At 43.4% G+C, this 23879-nt stretch overlaps 1 protein-coding gene across 7 annotated transcripts in view; it reads left to right on the forward strand.

Annotated features, from left to right (window-relative positions):
• Positions 1 to 14515, forward strand: part of LOC112068101 (sorting nexin-14) — a 30008-nt gene extending 15493 nt beyond the window's left edge. For 2 of the 7 annotated variants that reach the window (XM_024135128.2, XM_070438018.1), the window contains exons 15-29: positions 1120 to 1178; positions 2363 to 2521; positions 3115 to 3247; positions 5159 to 5345; positions 10077 to 10160; positions 10403 to 10503; positions 10999 to 11110; positions 11288 to 11328; positions 11596 to 11715; positions 12123 to 12246; positions 12527 to 12691; positions 12855 to 12950; positions 13168 to 13259; positions 13884 to 13940; positions 14217 to 14515. In XM_024135128.2, the coding sequence (XP_023990896.1) occupies positions 1120 to 1178; positions 2363 to 2521; positions 3115 to 3247; positions 5159 to 5345; positions 10077 to 10160; positions 10403 to 10503; positions 10999 to 11110; positions 11288 to 11328; positions 11596 to 11715; positions 12123 to 12246; positions 12527 to 12691; positions 12855 to 12950; positions 13168 to 13259; positions 13884 to 13940; positions 14217 to 14261 (1575 nt within the window). In that variant the 3' untranslated portion in view covers positions 14262 to 14515. Of the gene's footprint in view, positions 1 to 1119; positions 1179 to 1749; positions 1777 to 2362; positions 2522 to 3114; positions 3248 to 5158; positions 5346 to 10076; positions 10161 to 10402; positions 10504 to 10998; positions 11111 to 11287; positions 11329 to 11595; positions 11716 to 12122; positions 12247 to 12526; positions 12692 to 12854; positions 12951 to 13167; positions 13260 to 13883; positions 13941 to 14216 lie in introns of all 7 variants that reach the window. The other 5 variants (XR_011475105.1, XR_011475106.1, XM_024135130.2 and 2 more) reach the window with 5 other exon arrangements.
• Positions 14516 to 23879: the final 9364 nt, after the last annotated feature.

The following is a 23879-nucleotide window of genomic DNA, read 5'->3' on the forward strand; positions in this document are numbered from 1 at the left end:
TGACTGCAGGAATGTCCATCAGACCTGTTGCTAGAGAATTGAATGTTAATTTCACCTACCATAAGTCACCTCCAACGCCGTTTTAGAGAATTTGGTATTACATCCAACCTGCCTCACAACCGCAGACCACGTGTATGGCTTCATGTGGGCGAGTGGTTTGCTTATGTCAACGTTGTGAACAGAGTGCCCCATGGGGGCGGTGTGGTTATGGTATGGGCAGACATAAGCTACAGACAATGAACACAATTGCAATTTATTGATGGCAATTTGAATGCACAGAGATGCTGTTACACTGCATGAAGCAAATTAGGCACTACATACTGACTGCTTTTCTGATCCACAACCCTTTTTTGTTTAAGGTGTCTGTGACCAACAGATGCGTATCTGTATTCCCAGTCATGTGAAATTGATAGATTAGGGCCTAATGAATTTATTTCAATTGACTGATTTCCTTATATGAGCTGTAACTCAGTAAAATCTTTGAAATTGTTGCGTTTTATATTTTTGTTTAGTATAACATTTACATATAATGAAATATGATGATAAAAAAAAWATATATATTTATAACTAAATTATTGAATACCATTGGTGTTTTAATATGAGGGTCTCACCATAAAATATACTTTTATATTTGTTTTACACACCTGGGGATTTTCTTTTTTTAATGAAAGTCTATGTATTTGTTGTCAATGTTTTGGCGTCAAACTGGTGGCAGTTGGTAAATTACAGGTAGCTTTGCAACCCTAGTCTCACACACACAAACACACGTGAGATCATGTCGTCAATACTGGACACACGACTGACCAATGAGCTTGTGCAGCAAGTCATCATACATTACACTACACAGATTCTCTCATTTTATTATCATACTGAAACATGAGGTGAAATAGTGTTGTCTTCTACCGATCCCTGAATACATGGAGTATCTGGAAAGTAGTTATTCATAAGATTCCTTAGATATCATGGTTATGGCCTGGTGTTTTTCCTGTTCATGTCAAATGATCAGGAAAAACGCTGGGACCCGATCACGGTACTTTGTTCAGTGTTAAATAGATAGTCAGAGAGGGGAGGAGGTCCTAATATGTGTGACTGGTTTCCTCCCTGACCCTTTTTTTCCAGTATTTCAGGCAACTGTTGAGGGGGGCCGAATCCCCCGCCAGGAACTCTAAACTGAGCAGGTGGGTGCTGTTTTTCCATGGCTATAGAACAATGGTTGTATCTATATTGTGTCTATGTTCTGTGTCTTTCTTAACGTAGGCTTGTCTTTACTGTGCACCCGTGGTGTCGGTAGACTAGTTAATCTCGAAGGCACAGTTGAGCTTTTTGGATCCTTTTTGTGCTCACAAGTACATAAATTCTCCCATCAGAATTTGGTTTAGGACCAAAAGGGAAATCCGAAGCTCCTCTATGCCGTATTAACTCATTCACCAGGGTGTCTATCACAGGAGGTTGGTGGCACCTCAATTGGGGAGGACGGGCTCGTGGTAATGGCTGGAGTGCGAAGGTTGAATGGCATGAAATGCATCAAAACGCATTGATGCCAATCCATTCGCTCCGTTCCAGCCATTATTATGAGCCGTKCAGGTGTGTACAGATAACATTGGACTTATACTACTCAAGCTAAATAAAGATAGACTGTTATCTGTACACACCTGTCTCACAGTGGCTAAGTTCAGTTAGTGTCTGTCGTCTGGTAGTGTGCTTGAGTGGCCTGTCATCTTTAACTCCTTGTGCCTGCTATTATTCCAGAAATAGCCTGAGTTTGGATGACATCCGGTGAGTATGCCCCCTCAGTATGGTGCTCAGCAACGGCTGTCCATTGCCGAGTTAACGCTGCACGCAAGATATGTAACTATACTTGCCTGGATGCAGTCTGAGGAAAAGAATACTGCCTTTGTAACAAACTCGACAAACCCTGGTGGAGTTTAGTCAACGGCGCTATGTATAAACAATCGCCTCCTTTTTATAACGCACATTGTTAAAGAAAAGTGAGAAAAATGTATTTTTTTGCACAGATCTGTGCTCCCTTGCAGCAAAAAGGAAGGTAGGGTGGGGAATAGTTATTGTTCTCTCGTAGGAACAGTCTTTGTTATAAAGGCAGTGGTCAAGGCAGCATGGACTGTGGTTGTCAGAAAGGAGGAGGTGAACGAGGAGAATTTTTAAAGTAGAGAATGGCACTTTCTGCTTCGGCACCCCCATGCGTGAACACTGGCCCTGTCGCTAACCCCCTCCCCTTGTCTGTCTCTCTCTCACCAACTGCTCGCCTATATCCACCATCTTGGACAGTGCTTGTTTTTTTTTTTATCCATCCATCCCTCTGGATGTTCCATGCCTTACACACTGATGGCTCCCCGCTCTAAAGCTCCTGGGAGTGGGACTATGCCCAGAGCCCTGAGTCCCCGTCCAGCACCCCTGGTTCCTCCTCACCTGCATCCGTTAACCACCACCTTCATGTCCAGTCCATTGTAGCCCTTCCATCCGGCTCTTATGGCTGTCTAACCTCACGCCCTGGCTCGCTGAAGTAAGTCGGGGTCCATTGCGAGGCCCGTGTGTATCCTACATCCCACCTCTATAAATCGCCCTCGCCTCCCATCTCCTACGCATGGGTACTTGTCTTGTGGTGCTAATGTTTCTTGATTTGTTCCCCTACCAGCATGGCCTCCTTGTTTGTGACCTTTATGGGTCTTGATTTGAATGTGTCAATTTTGTGTTGCCTTTCAGTGTTCATTTTTGATTAGGGTGACTACACAGTGTGTGGTTTCATCAGTCATTCACAAAGTGTCAGTGTTGTAATTGTACTTTTTTACTTGGCTAAAGCAACATTAGTTTGTTTTCAAATGAGTGTGGTTTGAGTGTATACCCCAAGCCACTCTCATCCTATAATCTCGTCAATGATTTTTCATCCACTTCTATTTTATTAATCCATTCAATTCACTGTTATCTGTGGTCTGGTGTGGCTACCCTGGCTTCTACCTCCCCCACCTCAACCCCGAACAATATACAGTATCCCTTCTGTCTTCCAGTCCTGCACCCACACTGCATGCGATTTTCTGAAGCCATGCACAACTCCTGCATTGTCACAAAATTAAACAATCTCTCTTCTTTGGCCTATAGGAACACCTCGAAGCGGGGCGAGTCGTTTGGGATCAGCCGCATCGGCAGCAAGATCAAGGGGGTGTTCAAGAGCACCACCATGGAGGGAGCCATGTTGCCCTCTTACGGACTGGTGGAGGGAGAGGATGACATGGTGAGTAGTGTGTGGCCACTGGGCTGCAGTGTGGAGCCAGGATTAGTTAGGATCGCACACTCAGGAAATGAAGGATTCATGGTAGAGGTGAAACTATGGAAGTCTTGGTAGATATGGTTTCTGTTGAATCCATATGGTATATGATGATGTCATCCTGCAGAGTGTACCTTGAATATGAAAGATGGGCTTGGGACTCTACTTCTTTGAATTTTGTTGTTGATCATTTTAATTTTGAAATAAATTCGCCAGAGACTTTATGAAGCAATACTGATTGCCAAGAGGAGTCATTTTTAAAGGTTGTGAGTTTTCACTTAAAGGTTGTGATTTTCATTGGAAATCTGGTTGATAGATTACAATTGCACGGTCAGGTAGATAAATAAACTGGAATGGTGGCCTGTTGACCCAATTTCAGTATCAAAGGTACTTTTTTTGTTTCTTGTCCTCTGTCCCAGMGCCCATAAACATCGTACGGTGATGTACTGGCCTGTATGTTTGCTTATTCAATACCATGATGTGTTTCTTTGTACTAAGCAGACAACAATTAGGTTGAACTTTTTTTTWGTATATAATTTCTACTTGATGTTAATGGTGAACACTCTGCAACAAATTCACCAAAGGGGAAATCTTTAGCGTTTCTGCTAAGAAAATATATAATGTTGAACTCAACTAAAAATGGTTTATGATCATGTTTGATTCACTGACCGAGACCCCTGCCCTGCCCCCTCTGACTAGGTATCATCATCATTCCCACAGCATTGCACAGCCGACCTCAGTATGTTTCTCTTCTTCTTCTCCCAGAGCCTTCCGTAGCTGACCCACTAGATAGTTCACACTCTAGCTATATTTTACCCCCACTAGAGCTGCTGTCAGTGAATACATCTCCCATTTTACATCCTGTACTTTGTTGTTTGTTCTAGTACGTCTTGTATATGTCACTCAATATCAGTGGACCTTTGCAGTGTGTCTCCCTTTTTACATTGTGGATCTGTGCGGCTTCACACAAGCTTTACCATGTATGGGACCACAGACCAGGCACCTATTCACAAAGAGTCTTAGAGTAGGAGTGCTGATATACATGCACCAGACAGTTTTTTTTTAGGTACACCCGTCTAGTACCGGTTCAGACCCCCCTTTGTGTCCAGAACAGCCAGAATTCTTATATATAATACWTGCCATTTAGTAGACGCTTTTATCCATAGCGATTTACAGACATGCTTGCATACATTTTACGTATGGGTGGTCCTGGGAATTGAACCCACTATCCTGGCATTGCACGAGCCAAAGCCATGCTCTACCAACTGAGTTAGAGGACCAATTATTTTGGACATGGATTCTACAAGGTTTCGGAAACGTTCCACAGGGATGTTTGTCCATGCTGATGCGATGGCATCACGCAGTCGCTGCAGATTGTATGGTGGTACATTCATCCTGCGAACAGCCCATTCCATCTCATCCCAAAGATGCTCTATTGGGTTTGGGCAGCAGCAATGTTCAGATACACTGTGGTGTTCAATTGTTGTTCAATTGGTATCAAGGGACGTAATGTGTGCCAGGAAAACATTACCCACACCTCTACACCACTGCCACCAGCCTGTATTGTTGACACCAGGCAGGATGGGTCCATGGACTCGTATTGCTTACGCCAAATCCTGACTCTGCCATCAGCATGACGCAACAGACCTGGGATTCGTCGGACCAGGCAATGTTTTCCCACTCCTCAATTGTCCAGTGTCGCGTGCCCACTGAAGCCGTTTCTTGTTTTTAGCTGATAGGAGTGTTGCAATAGCCTACTCTGAGAACCTTTTGTGAKTAGAGGCCCAGATTCCATACCAAACTTTGACTGTCATTCATTGTCTTGACCTTCACCCTCTTATCTCTGACCGCCCTCTGTCTGTGGATGGGCTCTGTCAGGTGGAAGAGGCCATGATGGTTCTGGAGGATGACTCCCCCATGGAGGCCGTCAGTACCCCCAGCACCCCTCGCAATCTCTCAGCCTGGACCATCACCATCCCCTACATAGACTTCTTCGATGATGACATCAAGAGGGAGAGGATCCCCGTGTTCTGTATCGACGTGGAGCGCAACGACAGGAAGGCTGGTGAGATTTACAGGATGCTCTGGGATCAGTGTGGCTTACAGGTGAAACTAGGCCCAGGGGCTTAAGCATTACCTACATGCTGGTCTGGGATCAGTGTGGTGTACAGGTGAAACCAATACTGCTGATACTGTACAGTTGAAGTCAAAGTTTACATACACTTAGGTTGGAGTCATTAAAACTCGTTTTTCAACCACTCCACAWATTTCTTGTTAACAAACTATAGTTTTGGCAAGTCGGTTAGGACATCTACTTGGTGCATGACACAAGTAATTTTTACAACAATTGTTTACAGATTATTTCACTTATTCACTATATCACAATTCCAGTGGGTCAGAAGTTTACATACACTAAGTTGACTGTGCCTTTAAACAGCTTGGAAAATTCCAGAATTTGACATCATTTGAGTCAATTGGAGGTGTACCTGTGGATGTATTTCAAGGCCTACCTTCAAACTCAGTGCTTCTTTGTGTGAAATCATGGGAAAATCAAAAGAAATCAGCCAAGACCTCAGAAAAAAACTGTAGACCTCCACAAGTCTGGTTCATCCTTGGGAGCAATTTCCAAACGCCTGAAGGTACCACGTTCATCTATACAAACAATAGTACGCAAGTATGAACACCATGGGACCACGCAGCCGTCATACCGCTCAGGAAGGAGACGTGTTCCGTCTCCTAGAGATGAACGTACTTTGGTGCGAAAAGTGCAAATCAATCCCAGAACAACAGCAAAGGACTTTGTGAAGATGCTGGAGGAAATGGGTACAAAAGTATCTATATCCACAGTAAAACAAGTCCTATATCGACATAACCTGAAATGCCGCTCAGCAAGGAAGAAGCCACTGCTCCAAAACCGCCATAAAAAAGCCAGACTACTGTTTGCAACGACACATGGGGACAAAGATTGTACTTTTTGGAGAAATGTCCTCTGGTCTGATGAAGAAAAAAAAAGTGAACTGTTTGGCCATAATGACCATCGTTATGTTTGGAGGACAAAGGGGGAGGCTTGCAAGCCTAAGAACACCATCCCAACCGTGAAGCACGGGGGTGGCAGCATCATGTTGTGGGGGTGCTTTGCTGCAGGAGGTACTGGTGCACTTCACAAAATAGATGGCATCATGAGGAAAGGAAAATTGTGGATATATTGAAGCAACATCTCAAGACATCKGTCAGYAAGTTAAAGCTTGGTCGCAAATGTTTTTTTTCTCCAAATGGACAATGACCCCAAGCATACTTCCAAAGTTGAGGCAAAATGGCTTAAGGTTAACAAAGTCAAGGTATTGGAGTGGCCATCACATAGCCCTGACCTCAAGCCCATATAAAATCTGTGGGCAGAACTGAAAAAGCCTGTGTGAGCAAGGAGGCCAACAAAACCTGACTCGGTTACACCAGCTCTGTCAGGAGGATTGGGCCAAAATTCACCCAACTTATTGTGGGAAGCTTGTGGAAGACTACGCGAAACGTTTGACCCAAGTTAAACAATTTAAAGGTAATGCTACCAAATACTAATTGAGTGTATGTAAACTTCTGACCCACTGGGAATGTGAAGAAAGCTGAAATATATCATTCTCTGTATTACACTGCTCAAAAAAATAAAGGGAACACTTAAACAACACAATGTAACTCCAAGWRAATCACACTTCTGTGAAATCAAACTGTCCACTTAGGAAGCAACACTGATTGACAATAAATTTCACATGCTGTTGTGCAAATGGAATAGACAAAAGGTGGAAATTATAGGCAATTAGCAAGACACCCCCAATAAAGGWGTGGTTCTGCAGGTGGTGACCACAGACCACTTCTCAGTTCCTATGCTTCCTGGCTGATGTTTTGGTCACTTTTGAATGCTGGCGGTGCTTTCACTCTAGTGGTAGCATGAGACGGKGTCTACAACCCACACABGTGGCTCAGGTAGTGCAGCTCATCCAGGATGGCACATCAATGCGAGCTGTGGCAAGAAGGTTTGCTGTGTCTGTCAGCGTAGTGTCCAGAGCATGGAGGCGCTACCAGGAGACAGGCCAGTACATCAGGAGACGTGGAGGAGGCCGTAGGAGGGCAACAACCCAGCAGCAGGACCGCTACCTCCGCCTTTGATACCAGTGTCCTTCCTAACTTAGTTGCCGAAGAGGAAGGAAATCGCTCAGGGATTTCACCATGAGGCCAGTGGTCSCTTTACAACAGTTTAATGGTCACAATACTAACCTAATTGACAGAGTGAAAAGAAGCAGGCCTGTACAGAATAAAACTATTTCAAAACATGCATCATTTTTGCAACAAGGCACTAAAGTAAAACTGCAAAAATTAACTTTATGTCCTGAATACAAAGCTTTATGTTTTGGTCAAATCCAACACCACACATCACTGAGTACCACTCTTCATATTTTCAAGCATGGTGGTGGCTGCATCATGTTATGGGTATGCTTGTCATCTGCAAGGACTAGGGAGTTTCTTAAGATAAAAATTAGCAGAATAGAGCTAACCACAGGCAACATTTTAGATAAAAACCTGGTTGTCGGCTTTCCAATAGACACTGGGAGACAAATTCACCTTTCAGCAGGACCATACACAAAGCATAAAACACCATGGCCAAATATACAGTGCCTTCGGAGAGTATTCAGACCCCTTGACTTTTTCCACATTTTGTTAGGTTACAGCCTTATTTTAAAATTGATTCAGTTGTTTTTTCTCCTCATCAATCTACATACAATACCCCATAATGACAAAGCAAAAACATTTTTTTTTTATACATTTTTGCTAATTTATATTAAAAAAAWATAGAAATATCACATTTGCATACAGTACCATTCAAAAGTTTGCACACACCTACTCATTCCAGGGTTTTTCTTTAGTTTMACTATTTTCTACATTGTAGAATAGTAATGAAGACATCAAAACTATGAATTAACACACATGGAATCATGTAGTAATCAAAAAAGTGTTAAACAAATCAAAATATATTTTTATATTTGAGAATCTTCAAAGTAGCCAACCTTTGCCTTGATGACCGCTTTGCTCACCCTTTGTCTCGACCCTGACTAGTCTCCCAGTCCCTGCCGCTGAAAAACACCCCCACAGCATGATGCTGCCACCACCATGCTTCACCGTAGGGATGTTGCCAGGTTTCCTCCAGACTTGACACTTGGCATTTAGGCCAAAGAGTGCAATCTTGGTTTCATCAGACCAGAGAATCTTGTGTCTCATGGTCTAAGAGTCCTTTAGGTGCCTTTTGGCAAACTCCAAGCGGGCTGTCATGTGCCTTTTCCTGAGGAGTGGCTTCCGTCTGGCCACTCTACCATAAAGGCCTGATTTGGTGGAGTGCTGCAGAGATGGTTGTCGCTCTGGAAGGTTCTCCCATCTCCACAGAGGAACTCTGGAGCTCTGTCAGCGTGACCATCGGGTTCTTGGTCACCTCCCTGACCAAGGCCCTTCTCCCCCGATTGCTCAGTTTGGCTGGSCGGCCAGCTCTAGGAAGAGTCTTGGTGTTTCCAAACTTCTTCCATTTAAGAATGTGTTCTTGGTGACCTTCAATGCTGCAGACATTTTATGATACCCTTGCCCATATTTGTGCCTCTACACAATCCTGTCTCGGAGCTCTACAGACAATTCCTTTGACCTCAAGGCTGGTTTTTACTCTGACATGCACTGTCAACTGTGYGACCTTTTTATATAGATAGACATGATTTGGAAAAGCACATATCTAATCAATTACATTTACCACAGGTGGACTCAAAGTTGTAGAAACATCTCAAAGATGATCGATGGAAACAGGATTCACCTGAGCTCAATTTCAAGTCTCATATCAAAGGGTCAGGATACTTATGTAAATAAGGTATTTCTGTTTTTATTTTTTAATAAATTAGCAAAATTTTTAAAAATATCTGTTTTTGCTTTGTCATTATGGGAWATTGTGTGCAGATTACTGAGTATTTTATTTGATCAATTTTAGAATAAGTCTAACGTAACAAAGTGGAATAAGGCAAGGGGTCTGAATACTTTATGAAGGAACTGTACACTGTGGTTATTTACAAGATGACATTGAATGTTCCTGAGTGGCCTAGTTACAGATTTGACTTAAATCGGCTTGAAAATGTATGGCAAGACTTGAAAATGGCTGTCTAGCAATGATCTGCAACCAACTTAACAGAACTTGAAGAATTTTAAAAAGAATGTGCAAATATTGTGCAATCCAGGTATCCAAAGCTCTTACAGACTTACCCAGGAAAATGATTCTAACATGTTGGGGGTTGAATACAGTTGAAGTCGGAAGTTTACATACARCTTTAGCCAAATACTTTTAAACTCAGTTTTTCACAATTCCTGACATTTAATCCTAGTAAAAATTCCCTGTCTTAGGTCAGTTAGGATCACCACTTAAAAAGTCCTAACCGATTTGCCAAAACTATAGTTTGTTAACAAGAAATTTGTGGAGTGGTTGAAAAACYAGTTTTAATGACTCCAACCTAAGTGTATGTAAACTTCCGACTTCAACTGTACTTATCTAATCAAGATAGTATATTAGTGTTTTATTTGTCATTTTGTTTTCCCAATGTTAYACTTTTTCTTCCACTTTGACATTCGAGTATTTTGTGTAGATCGTTCACAKAAAAAGACAATTAAATCCATCTTAATCCTACTTTGTAACACAACAAAATATGGAAAAAGTCAAGGGGTACTTTCTGAAGACAGTATGTCCACTCTTAATATTGATGTATTGTTCCCCTTTTGTATTTCACAGTGGGTCATGAGACTGAGCACTGGTCTGTGTACAGAAGATATCTGGAATTCTATGTCCTTGAATCAAAACTCACTGAGTTTCATGGTAAGTACATGTTTTAGATGATTTCTTCAGGTTTCAGTCCCTGTAACCACTCATCGCATCGTCCATTGTAAATTGACAGCCAGAACATATGAATCTCGAACATTGGCCAAATGTTTCTTCTCACACTGAATAATTCCACCCATTTCTAAGAATAGTTCTAACAGTATCTTCACATTGTTTGATTGTCTTCAAGCCTTCTCATCCAGGATTTGTTTTTATTTTGTGCTCTTCTGTCACAACAGGCTCATTCCCAGACGCCCAGCTGCCTTCCAAAAGAATCATCGGCCCCAAGAACTATGAGTTCCTGACCTCCAAGCGGGAGGAGTTCCAGGAGTACCTCCAGGTAGGTAGTCATTATGGACTAAACAAGCGCCGGGGTGACGTTTCCCATAGATACAGATGTAGGATCAGCTTCCCCTCCCCGAATCCTAACCTTAAACATTAGTAAGGACAATACAAAATTGACTCGAGATCAGCGTCCAGGGGAAACTTCACCTTACAACAGAGAGGCCATGCTTCGGGAAATAGCTGGTCTCTCCCAATGGATCTATGTCAGCTTATGTAGCTGATGTAGGCTCGAGAGGTATTAGCAACCAGAGGGTTTATGGTTCAAATCCCAGGGCTGCTGGGTTCAGAATCTACCACCAAACCCCAAATGCAGGGTTACTGTGGTTGACCCAGAACTGGTTCCAGCTTCTCAAGTATGTGTGCTGACTCAGGGGGTGGGGAGCCTAGGACACATTTCCATTGTTACAAATTAATAACAAAGTGCTCTTCTATGCCAGCCCTCACTGAATATGTCAACAAAGTGAAGATGTGATCTTTGTTTATTTTCCAGAAACTGCTCCAACACCCTGAGCTGAGCAACAGTCAGCTGCTAGCAGACTTCCTCTCCCCTCACAGTATGGACTCTCAGTTTGTGGACAAGATGCTCCCTGATGTCAATCTAGGTATGCAACACTGGCCAAGTAGCCTCGTCTCAGATTATGTTTGTGCCATCTTGCCGACTCCTATGGTCATTGTAACGTGGCCAAGAGTTCTATGTTAATAACATCTCTCACAACCTGCTCTCCTGTTGAACTCATTGTTGAACTCATTTGAGTTTAACATGGTTTATTTTCCGACAGGGAAGATCATCAAATCGGTGCCCAGTAAACTGATAAAAGAAGTAAGTCATGCATTTTCGACTTGGGTTGGGAAAAAACGTTGTGGCGGCGTCCTTGTAAAATAATTCCTGGGATAGTCATTTATGAATGTAAGCCAAACATGCCTGTGGAATCCACTTATAAGTCATGTCAGCTATGTTATTATAGTATGCCAGTTGAAATAAATGTGAACAGCAGGCATCCAATGACTCAAGTAACACATTTAACTGTTTAAGAGGGCTTTCACAGTAACCTATAAGGAATCTCCCCTGTGTTTTTTTCTGTTTCAGAAAGGGCAGCATTTGGAGCCATTCCTCAATTCCTTCTTTAACTCCTGTGAATCGCCCAAGCCCAAACCCAGCCGGCCAGAGCTGACCATCCTCAGTCCCACGTCAGAGAATGATAAGAAGGTGGGCTTACACTACACCTGGGTCTAAATAGTATTTCAATTCTTTCAAATATTTTAGGTGCGCTTGATTTGGCTTACCTAGCCTGCTGAGTTGGGGTGGGGGAAGGTTTGACTTTGCACTAGTCCATTGGTTCCATTAGACTGGGGAAGCTAATTCAAATGCACGTTAAATATTTGGAAGAGATGCAAATACTTTTTCGACCTGTGTCTGGCATGCTTAGACTCCCATACTCACACACGCTTACCTTAGTTGACAAGTGTTTCGTGTTTCTAGTTAGGAGAGCCACTTGATCGCTCAGCCAAATTGGAACAGATCCTTTAAATATAACTGCTGGATGTGTTTTTACATGTTATTTTGTTATTCCCCTCCATTTTAAAGTGTTGTTGACCTTTGCTTGAACTCCCTAGCTCTTCAATGAACTATTCAAGAACAATGCCAACCGATCAGAGAGCACGGAGAAGAAACATAACCAGAACTACTTCATGGAGATGATCACTGTGGAAGGAGTGTATGACTACTTGATGTTTGTGGGTAAGTCGGCCCCACCCATAGCATTTGTCCATCCAGCGACAAAGTAGTGCAGGAATATAACGCTCAATTCTAAATTGTTCTCTACTAGGTACTAGTGGAGAAATGAAAGAATTAAGTAGGTGTAAACAATATGGTGGAAATTCTAACTAGCCAATCAGAGGGTAAATCAGTGTTATTGCCACCTTACATAAATCCTATACATATTTAGAAAATCAATAATTGATTGGACATAACCTAGCATCTCATCATCACTCTCCCACTGCTTGACTGTCATTGGCAGGTCGAGTGGTCTTTCACATCCCTGATTGGCTGCACCATCTGCTGATGGGCGGGAGGATCCTGTTAAAGAACACCCTGGAGGCGTACACAGACCACTACCTGCAGCATAAACTGGACAAGGTGTTCCAGGAGCACCGCCTCATTTCTCTCATCACCCTGCTCAGAGGTCGCTAGCTTACCTCCGACCTTCTACTGTTTTCTTCTTCCAATTTCTACTTTTTTCTACATATTATTTATTATTATCCTATTTTGTAAAAAAAAAAAAATTATATACAAAAGCAATGAGTGATATGACTCTTATTTTGATGTGTGTCCTTGTGATGTACTAGATGCTGTGTTCTGTGAAAACAGTGAGCCACGCTCCTTGGCAAATAAGCAGAAAAGGGCCAAGAAGACCTTTGAGGAAATGATGAAATACATTCCAGGTCCTTAGTAGATCTCTTAGATTCAGATGGTTTCATGAAGTACATCTCAAGTTAAAGTGGGAAACTTGGCTAGGATTATTAGGTCTTATTTTGGGTTCTATGTAGTTGAAAACGTGTTTTTAATTTTTGCTATAAAGTCAATTTTTTTATTATTAATTGAAAACAGTCAGAAGTCAATTGATTTGACTCTCTAAGATGACGAGTGTTTTCCCTTCAGAATTCCTGGGCAAGTGTATTGGAGAAGAGGCCAGGTACGAGGGGGTCCGCCTGCTCTTCGATGGACTACAACAGCCTGTTCTTAACAAACAGGTACGACAATGCAGCGAGGCATCTAAAGTTACAACTAGTGTCACACAAAGTACAGGAGAATGCAGGGTTGAAAAGAATACTATCATATATCATTGTTTCAAATGCACCAAAACTGACTTGGTTGAAGTGTGAAAGCTCATTAGCGTCCTCATGCATTGTAGGGTCCTTTATAGGCTCCCCAGGCATTGTAGGGTCSTCAGGCATTGTAGGGTCCTTACTAGGATCCTCAGGCATTGTAGTAGTTGGAGGCTTGTGAAGGCCAGTTAGTCAGTGAATTGTTATCCTACATGTAAACACCAGAAAGGCAGCTTATTATTATAATTATTATAATAATTTCAGACAGACCATGTGTAACATGAGTATAAGGTTGCTACATACCGTAGCTCATGAATGTAGCTCATGGGCAGCTAACATAAAACATCATGAGAACAGTGTGTTTAGTACAGTACACTGCACTACATAGTTTACCACAATGTATTGCATCTTTTAAGGGTTGTTAAAATAGACCTTATTGCTGTACTGTATGATTTAGACAGCAGTAAACACATTTTAGATCCGTGATGAAAACTACAATTTAGGAWTTTGTATTCATTCTAATAATCCCTCTGCATCATTTTTCCTCAGTTGACCTATGTCTTACTGGACCTGGCTCTTCTAGAACTGTTTCCTGAACTGAACAAGGTAAATAGATTTATTTCAATTTAACTTCAAAAGGGAGACGCCCGTATATCTGGTAAGAGTTGTGTTGGAACATGAAKTTCGATTTACAAGACGTTTCTGTACACTACTTGAAATGTTTAATTCACTTAATTGAAAGGGCAACATTTTGGTCTACCGACCGACAAGTATAAGTGCATTGTGTAAAAAGCCTTAACCGTCACCCTATTATCATTCCAGCAGTAATCATTGTTTATACATATTTTTAATTCATGGATTTGATTCATTTTTTCCCCCCAGCAGCCGGGACAGAAGGAGACTCCTAACATGGCTCCATGGATGTAGCAAGAGGATGGGGACTCACTTTAGTCTTTGCTTTATCTGTTGCATGTGCAATAGACTGTGTACATACAGCACTTAAACCATTGATACCGCTGCACTTGTGATAATTTTTACTGTAAACTGTGCTTAGCCTGTCATTTTTTTACCATTGACAATTTCCTAAGATACAGATTCGTAAAAGTATAACACTGGAAAAATGTGTTTGAAGATAAGCATGATTATGCTAATAAAATATTTATTGATAAAATAAAAAAACATCCTGACTGTCAAGACTCATAATATTAATCCGACTACGCTTGTCCAAACTTGGTCACGGATTTTGTAAACTTCCCCACATGGTTTCTGGTTTCCTGTCTGGCCTGTATCAATACGTGTTCAGATCTATGACTCATTTTAGTCTGCACTCTGCGGTAGTCGTTAGCAACATGCAGTCTTCCCTTCCTAAGCCTTCGAAATAGGGACGCTTTAATACCATGGGTATTTCAAAAAGTGATGTGGAAGAGGATTCTTTAGATTACTCCATCGGTCTGTCAACACTTGAGGTGAAACACAATGGCTCCCCCGGCAGATGTACAGGACAGTCAGACTTACTTCATATACTGCATGCAAAGACATTTGACATGTCAGTTCTTAATCTTAGAAATAATTTACAGGTCTGAATATCAAAGTTTTTGCCTAAAATATTTTATAATCCTTTACAAACATGTCAGTCAACATGACTGAATTGCAAAAAATCCGCAAGAAATATACAGGGCTCTAGAAAAGTGACAAAACAAAATTTTATTCGCAGTTTTTTCACTTAGCTGTACTTATAGGTAACTGACAAAATAAATGAAACCCTTGTAAATTAAGAATACAAAGTATATTGAAAGCAGGTGCTTCCACACAGGTGTGGTTCCTGAGTTAAATAAGCAATTAACATCCCATCATGCTTAGGGTCATGTATAAAAATGCGACGTTACCCATTATTTTGGCTACCATGGCTAGAAGAGATCCCAGTGACTTTGGAAGAGGGGTCTCAAAGGAGCGTAGGGGTTTAAAGGGTGTGTTTGTGTCAGTCACCAGATCTCAACCCAATTGAAATTCTGGAGTAGTGCCTGGGAGCGTTTTCCACCACCAACAAAACACCAAATTATGGAATTTCTTTTTGAAGAATGCTGTGGCATCCCTCCAATAGAGTTCCAAACACTTGTAAAATCTATGCTCAGGTGCATTGCAGCTGTTCTGGGGGCTAGTGGTGCGTGTATTTATTATACTCTAGTGTTGCTTTCCATTGTCTTGGGTTGTGCAAAAACAGTCCCGGGAAGCCTGAATTTCAACTTACTGTGCCGGTGGGCAAAACAGTTGGTCATTATGACGGGGGAATTTGAGACAAAATATCTAAAGGATCATATTATTAAACAGACTTTCAGAATGTGGGTCTGTTGTAGACCAACCTCTCAGCTTTCCTCGTGTCAAAATAAAAGTCCTGCACGTGTGCCATATGTGGACAAAAAAGGGTCCTTTTATATATTTTGCTTCAAATTCCCCCGTCATGATAACCAACTATCCTACTCACCGAAAGTTTGTGTAACCCAATACAATTGAAAGCAACGCTAGTGTATGCAAATACACTCTCGTTGCTTAAAGCACCTACCCAATGCCCTATTAAGACACTTCATGTTGGTGTTTCCTTAATTTTGGCAGTTACCTGTACCGGCATAGTAAAACATATAGTAATGCAGATACAAATACATTTTATTGATATAGTATACTTTGCTTTCTCGTAAACAGCAGCCTTTTTACAAAAATAGAAAAACTGGTATGTGCCACACCACCACAGAAAGCAGCCATATTGTAATCTTGTGAACAGTGTCTCTCAGGCGTGTGGATAGGCCCCATAGCAGGCCTAGCAGTAACAGAGTCAGACAGTTGGTTTCTGAACTTATTGGGGCCCTCCATGGTTGGGTAAGCCAGCTTCATCTCAGTGATATAGTTGGAGAAAACAGAGCGGTCCACATCACCTATAGGCAAGAGTAAAGAAAAGTGGAGGTTAATCCTCTTGCTATAGCAAGATTAGATTGAATTATTTTATTTCAAACACATACAGTACAGTAATGGTTCACTGTGTGGCTTGGGGTCAGGCATCAAGGTTAGCTAAAATGAAAAAGATATTCATTAACAAGGTAATTCTGTTAAGATGTTTAATGCATTTTAATGGCATATTTTTTAAGCCTGTGTGGCGCCATAAGCAAAGTCAGCAAGTATTTAAAGCCTGTACTCGTGAAGCGATAATTCACTTCTGTCAAGTACTCAAGTGTTCCTATAACTAGGAGGCTTTATTTACAAGTCCCTTCACAGATTTTTACTGGAAATCGAAGGCCATTTATTTATTATTTGTAATGTCATATATTCTATTCTTAAAACAGCAGATCCTCAGATGACCAATACAGAAGTTGTTTTTCATGTGTGAATTTATTTTAAGGAAAGGTCATTTAGAGTGTACATACAGTAATATGTTTCTGTCAAAGACTTGCATTGGGTCTGAGTAACAACTCTGAAGTGTTTAACAGGGCCAGAGTACCCACAACGCTAATGAATTCTAACACCAGCTGTTACTCTTCAGTGACACTCACTGGTCGATTTCTCATTTGGGACTTTTCATTCGGATGTTAATCTTCGAAAATAGTTACTACATGATCCTATTTATCATGAGGCACAGGGGATCTTATTTTTCTCATACAATGTCTATACAGGGCCTCAGTACATGTACAATTGTGCTAATCAAGTACAGTATATTCAGTGAGGTGAAATGTAATGACAATTCCCTATTTTACATGACAATTTCCATGTGAATGTTCTGTATCGTTGCACCCTCCTGAACAGTCTCCTGTTCTATTCAAACCTAACTTCTGCCACCCTMCCCAATGAGCTCACCAGCATCATGTGTCAGCTTCTCCTCCTTGATCATGGTAAAGCCATCTCCTCCGTCTGCGATGTAAGACGGTAGATCCAGCTTATACAAACTGTCTGGGTCCAGGGGTTCATATCTGGGCACACAGCACTGATAGCAGCGGAAGCTTAAGGCTGTCACGCTCCCCCACCAGCCGCGACAGGTCGTATTCAACATGGATTCCTGGGAAGTTGATCACGCCAGAAAGGGATTCAGTATTAATCTTTACAGTTGGTGTCCGCATCCAAAAAGAGAATGTGTTGGTCAAAGACTACACTGCACACAAGAAGTAGAGGAATGAATGAAGAAATATCTATAAAGACAAAAAGTAATGTCATTGTCTACAGTGAATGTACTACAGGAGTGGTGTTTCTTTAAGAAATATGTATATTCTCCAATTATATTTTTTCAACAACAGTGACTAAAATAATCACTTACTGACTGGTACCTGAATCTTCCTAAATGGTAAGACTGATAGAACCTCTATGGTGATGGTGCCTTAAGAAGCAATGTAGAATAAATGTATGTTGTCCATATTAGCACAGCCTCACACTGTAGAAGTGAAACCCTTCATTTCATAAGTCATGAATAGCATCAGTATAAAGCAGTCACTTTACATGACCCTATATTGTCAGCTATATGCAGAATGTTCACACAACTCTACTTCGCTAATGTTTTGGTCAACGTTGTACTTCATCTTATGTCTTTTCAGGATCTACGTCAAGGAGTGTGAGCTGGAGGGGCAGCTGTCACCTGCATGGATGAAACATAAGTGGGAGAACCTGAAACAAAAATACAAGGAACGCTCCTGTATGTTATCTTAACATGTATTGCGGTGCTGTACTTGATTAATAAAGTTCCCCTTTTTCAGAGAGCAACAACACTTTCCCATCTATACTGAACAAAAATATAAACACAACATGCAACAATTTCAACGATTTTACTGAGTTCCAGTTCATATAAGGAAATCAGTCAATTGAAATAAATGAATTAGGTCCTAATCTTATCACGTTTCAGGTAAGACTCAGAGTAGAAGTAACAAAAAATGATTACTAGTACAGGGGCAAACAAAACAACAGGTCAAGGGCAGGCAGAGGTCACTAATCCAGGGTGCAAAAGGTCCAGAACGGCAGGCAGTCTCAGGGTCAGAGCAGGCAGGTGTCAATAATCCAGTGTGGTGTGGCAAGGTACAGAATGGCAGGCAGGCTCAGGGTAGGCAGAATGGTCAAAACTAGGAAACAGGAACTAGAACAGACAGGAGCAAGGGGGGAAATGCAGGTAGGTTTCACGAAACAAAACAAACTGGCAACAGACAAAACAGAGAACACAGGTATAAATACACTGGGGATAATGGGGAAGATTGGTGACAACTGGAGGGGGGTGGAGACAAGCACAAAGACATGTGAAACATCAGGGTGTGACAGTACACCCCCCCTCTAGGTGCGCCACCTGGCACCCCAAGCGGGGACCCAGCACCTCTCCTCTGGGCCATAACCCTCCCAGTCAACCAGGTACTGGAACCCCCTGCCACGAGGTCAAACCTTCAGGAGACGCCTCACAGTATACGCCTGTTGGCCGTCGATGATACAGGGGAGAGGGGTGGGCCAGAAAAGGGGAATGTATACGGAGGGTACGGGGCAACAGAAGATGAACAGCAGAGGGGCTAATGACCTTGGAGATGGGGAAAGTGCCGATAAACCGGGGGGAGAGTTTGCTGGATTCCACCCGGAGGGGCAGATCCCGGGTGGACAGCCATACATTCTGCCCGAGACAATACCGGGCATCCGGGGATAGTGGCGATCCGCTTGTTGTCGATACCTGGAGGTGGTCTTGAGAAGGGCCGACCGGGCTCTCTTCCAGGTACGATGACAGCGGCGGACAAACATCTGGGCAGAAGGTATGCCGACCTCTTCCTCAAGCTCAGGGAAGAGTGAGGTCTGATACCCCAGGGAACACTCAAAGGGTGAGAGACCTGTGGCAGAGCAAGGAAGGGTGTTACAGGCGTATTCGACCCACACTAGTTTTTGGCTCCAGGTCCAGGTGGTGGGGTTGGTGGAGACCAGGCAGCGCAGAGTCGTCTCCAGGTCTTGGTTGGCTTGCTCTGACTGGCCATTGGACTGGGGTGGAACCTGGAGGACAGGATGGCTGACGACCCAATGAGTGTGCAGAACGCCCTCCAAAACTGGGACGAGAACTGACGACCCCGGTCGGAGACCCTGTCCATTGGCAGTCCATGGATCCGGAAGACATGCTGCACCATGAGCTGGGCCGTCTCTTTGGCAGAGGGTAGCTTGGGGAGTGGGCTGTTTTGGAAAACTGATCCACTACAGTCAGGATGGCGGTGTTGCCATCAGACGGGGGAAGACCCGTGACAAAGTCCAGGGATATGTGAGACCAGGGATGGTGAGGGATAGGCAGAGGTTGAAAGAGACCAGCCGGAGCTTGCCGAGGAGTCTTGTTCTGTACACAAATCGTGCATGCGGTGACGAACAGGGAGACGTCAGGAACCATGGTAGGCCAGCAAAAGCGTTGTCACATAAAGTCCAGGGTCCGCCGGGAGCCCGGGTGGCAGGCAAACCTGGAGAAGTGTGCCCACTCCAGGACCAAGGAGCGGACCGCGTCAGGAACGAACATCTGGTTATCTGGGACTCCCTGGGGTTCGGCTGGGAAAGCTGCGCCTCACGAACCTTCTCCCCTAACCCCCAGCTGAGTGCAGTCGTCAGGCATGAGGTGGGAAGGATGGTCTCGGTTTCCGGGTTTGAAGCCGTGGGGCTATAGCGGTGTGACAGCTCATCCGGCTTGTCATTCTTGGACCCAGGCCGGTATGAGAGGGAGACGTTGAACCGGGTGAACAGCAGGGCCCACCTAGCTTGCCTGGAATTGAGGCGCTTGGCGGTGCGGAGATATTCCAGGTTCTTGTGGTCAGTCCACACAATGAACGGATGTTCCGCCCGCTCCAGCCAGTGCCTCCACTCCAATGCCATCTTTACCGCAAGAAGCTCGCGATTCCCCACATCATAGTTCGTCTCTGTGGCATTGAGGCGGTGGCAGAAGGCAGAGCAGGGATGTATAACTTGAGGTCCAGGGCAGAACGCTGGGACAGGGCAGCCCCCACTCCGACATCCAAAGCATCAGCCTCCACCACAAACTGGTGGGACGGGTCAGGATGAACCAAGATGGGAGCTGTGGTGAAGTGGTGTTTTAGATCCCAGAACGCCCGGTCAGAAGCTGGGGACCATGTGAACAGAACCTTGGGAGAGGTGTGCAGACAGAGGGGGAGCCAGGGTGCTGTAACCCCAGATAAAGCAGCGATAAAAGTTGCTGAAATGTTGCAGTTGCACCCTGGACGTAGGGGGGGCCAATCCACCACAGCTCTCACCTTTCCGGGATCGATCTGTACACTCCCTGCAGCGATGATGTAACCCAGAAAGGGGATGGTGAAGCGATGGAATTCACACATCTGCTTTTACAAAAAGCTGGTTCTCCAGGAGGCATTGGAGAACCTGTCGGACGTGGAGCACGTGTTCTTGGGTGGAGCGGGAGAAGACAAAGATGTCATCGAGGTAGACGAAGAAGAACCGGTTCAACATGTCACGGAGAGCATCATTAACCAGAGCCTGGAACACAGCAGGAGTGTTGGTAAGGCCAAATGGCATGACCAGATACTCGTAGTGACCGCTGGCCGTGTTGAAGGCAGACTTCCACTCGTCTCCTTCCTGTATCCGCACCAGGTGGTAGGCATTCCATAGGGCCAGCTTGGAGAACATGGTGGTCCCCTGGAGACGCTCAAAGGCCGAGGAGATGAGGGGTAGCGGGTAGCGGTTCTTCACCATGATGTCATTGAGACCACGGCAGTCGATGAACGGGCGCAGGGTTTTGTCCTTCTTCTCCACAAAGAGAACCCTGCACCGGCTGGGGAGGCAGAAGGACGGTTGAACCCTGCAGCCAGTGAGTCCTCAATGTAGGTCTCCATAGCCTTGGTCTCCAGACCCGATAGAGAGTACAGTCGTCCCCAGGGTGGAGTGGTGCCTGGGATAAGGTTAATCCTGCAGTCATATGGTTGGTGCAGCAGAAGCGATGTGGCCCGGGCCTTGCTGAACACCTCCCAGAGTTCCAGGTACTCTGCAGGAAAGGCGGAGAGGACTGGGGCAACTTCCGAGCCCCCAGGAAGACATCCCGGGGCAGGCTACGCTGACTTCAGGCAATAGGCGTGGCAGAACGGGCTCCAGCCCATGATGGCACCAGCAGACCAGTCAATGAGGGGATTGTATCGCTGGAGCCAGGAGAATCCCAATAGCMCGGGAACTTGAGGAGACTTAAAACCTCTTAAGGATCTGCCCCTTTTTTCCCCCAAATTTCGCCTAAAATGACATACCTAAATCTAACTGCCTGTAGCTCAGGTATTGAAGAACGGATATGCATATTCTTGATACCATTTGAAAGGAAACACTTTGAAAATMTGTGGAAATGTGAAATTAATGTAGAAGYATATAACACATTAGATCTGGTAAAAGATAATACAATGAAAAAAACTGTTAAATAAATAAATAATTGTACCATCTTTGAAATGCAAGAGAAAAGCCACACATTCAGCTAGGAAGCTGGAGGTAATTTAGATGGTGTCCACAAGAGGGCAACAGTATATGTGCAAAGACTGATAACTTCAAGAATGAGTAAGCTACATYATATTTAGTATGAAGTCACCCAGGTGTCCTTCACGATTTGCCCAAAAGTACCCAAGTGGCCTCCAAGTGACCGAATTGGTAAATTGATACATTTTCAAGAACATAACTTTAGAAAACATACAAAAATGCTACGCTAATAAAAAATACAAGTTTACACACTCCCAGGAATGTCATACATTATGGATCATTAGCTTCCCTACATAAATTGTACTAACAGGAGACGTGACAAGAATGCTGATCCAATGTCTCCAAACACAGAAGTTAAATATTTAAGACAAGGGCCAAGTTAGCAGCCAACACTGATCTAATGTCATAAGTGAACACACCACAAACCACACACACACACAAAGTAAAAAATAAATAATGTACACACTATTTACAATTACAGTATTTAGAACACCCTCTACACAAGATTGTGCTGCTGGTCCCAAGTCTCTTTCTGCTGTAAAGCACTTACCATTCTCTACTTGTTGGCTGGCTGGGTATTCACAGCTCTAGACGGCCGGACGGGGGTTTGTAGTGGAGCCAGAGAGAACAGCAGTGACTAAGTGGGGGATGGAGGATTTAAATGTGGTCTCTTTGAAGTCAGTCTTTATCACTATTGAAGATTTAAAAGAAAAATCAGTAAGAACTCAAGCTTATTACATACTTTATTGAACCTTTATTTTAGCAATACATCAAATAAACACCACATCTATAAACATATATTATATAGAGTGGAGCACACTGTGGTGAAGTGTGCACCAATTATTTTTAATTGTAATTTTTTTTAACCATTATTTAACAAGGCAAGTCAGTACAAATTCTTGTTTACAATGATGCCTACCCCGGCCAAACCCGGACTACGCTGTCACGCCCTGACCTTAGAGAATCTTTTTATGTCTCTATTTGGTTTGGTCAGGGTGTGATTTGGGGTGGGCATTCTATGTTTTTGTTTTCTGTGATTTTCTATTTCTATGTTTTGGCCGGGTATGGTTCTCAATCAGGGACAGCTGTCTATCGTTGTCTCTGATTGGGAACCATACTTAGTTAGCCCTTTTCCCTCCTTTCAGTGTGGGAAGTTAACTTTGTTTGTGGCACATAGCCTTAAGCGTCACGGTTGTTTTGTCGGCATCATCACCTAATAAAAGGAATATGTACGCTCACCACGCTGCGGTTTGGTCCAGTTCTTTTGACGGCTGTGACAGACGCTGGGCCAATTGTGTGCCGCTACATCACATCCGGATGTGATGCAGCCTGGATTCGAACCAGGTACTGCAGTGTGTTAGACCACTGTGCCAGTCGGGAGCCCAATGTGTATTCTATGTTGACTTTGACATGTTGTGGCTTTCGAGTGCCTTGTTAGCTATTCATACACATATGTCATTAGGGAATATATATACAGTTGAAGTCAGAAGTTTACATACACTCAGGTTGGAGTCATTAAAACTAGTTTTTAAACCACTCCACAAATTTCTTGTAAGTGAAATAATCTGTCTAAACAATTGTTGGAAAAATTACTTGTGTCACGCACAAAGTAGATGTTCTAACCGACTTGCCAAAACTATAGTTTGTTAACAAGAAATTTGAGTGGTTGAAAAATGAGTTTTAATGACTGCAACCTAAGTGTATGTAGACTTCAGACTTCAACTGTATGTGTGAGTGTGTGGGTAAAGTCTAGTGAGTGTGCAGGTAGAGTCTAGTGAGTGTGCATAGAGTCAGTGTAAGAGTCACTGCAAAAAAGTGTCAATGCAATAGTCCGGGTAGCCATTTGATTAACTGTTCAGCAGTCTTATGGCTTGGGGGTAGAAGCTGTTTATGTGCCTTTTGGTCCCAGACTCGGCGCTCTAGTACCACTTGCCGTGAGGTAGCTGAGTGAACAGTCTATGGCTTTGACAATTTTCTGGGTCTTCCTCTGACACTGCCTGATATAGAGGTCCTGGATGGCAGGGAGCTCGGCCCCAGTGATGTACTGGGCCATCCGCCCCACCCTCTGTAGCGCCTTGGGATCGAGGGCGGTGCAGA

Source organism: Salvelinus sp. IW2-2015, unplaced genomic scaffold (assembly GCF_002910315.2).
Source record: "Salvelinus sp. IW2-2015 unplaced genomic scaffold, ASM291031v2 Un_scaffold83, whole genome shotgun sequence".
Classification (NCBI taxonomy): Eukaryota; Metazoa; Chordata; class Actinopteri; order Salmoniformes; family Salmonidae; genus Salvelinus; species Salvelinus sp. IW2-2015.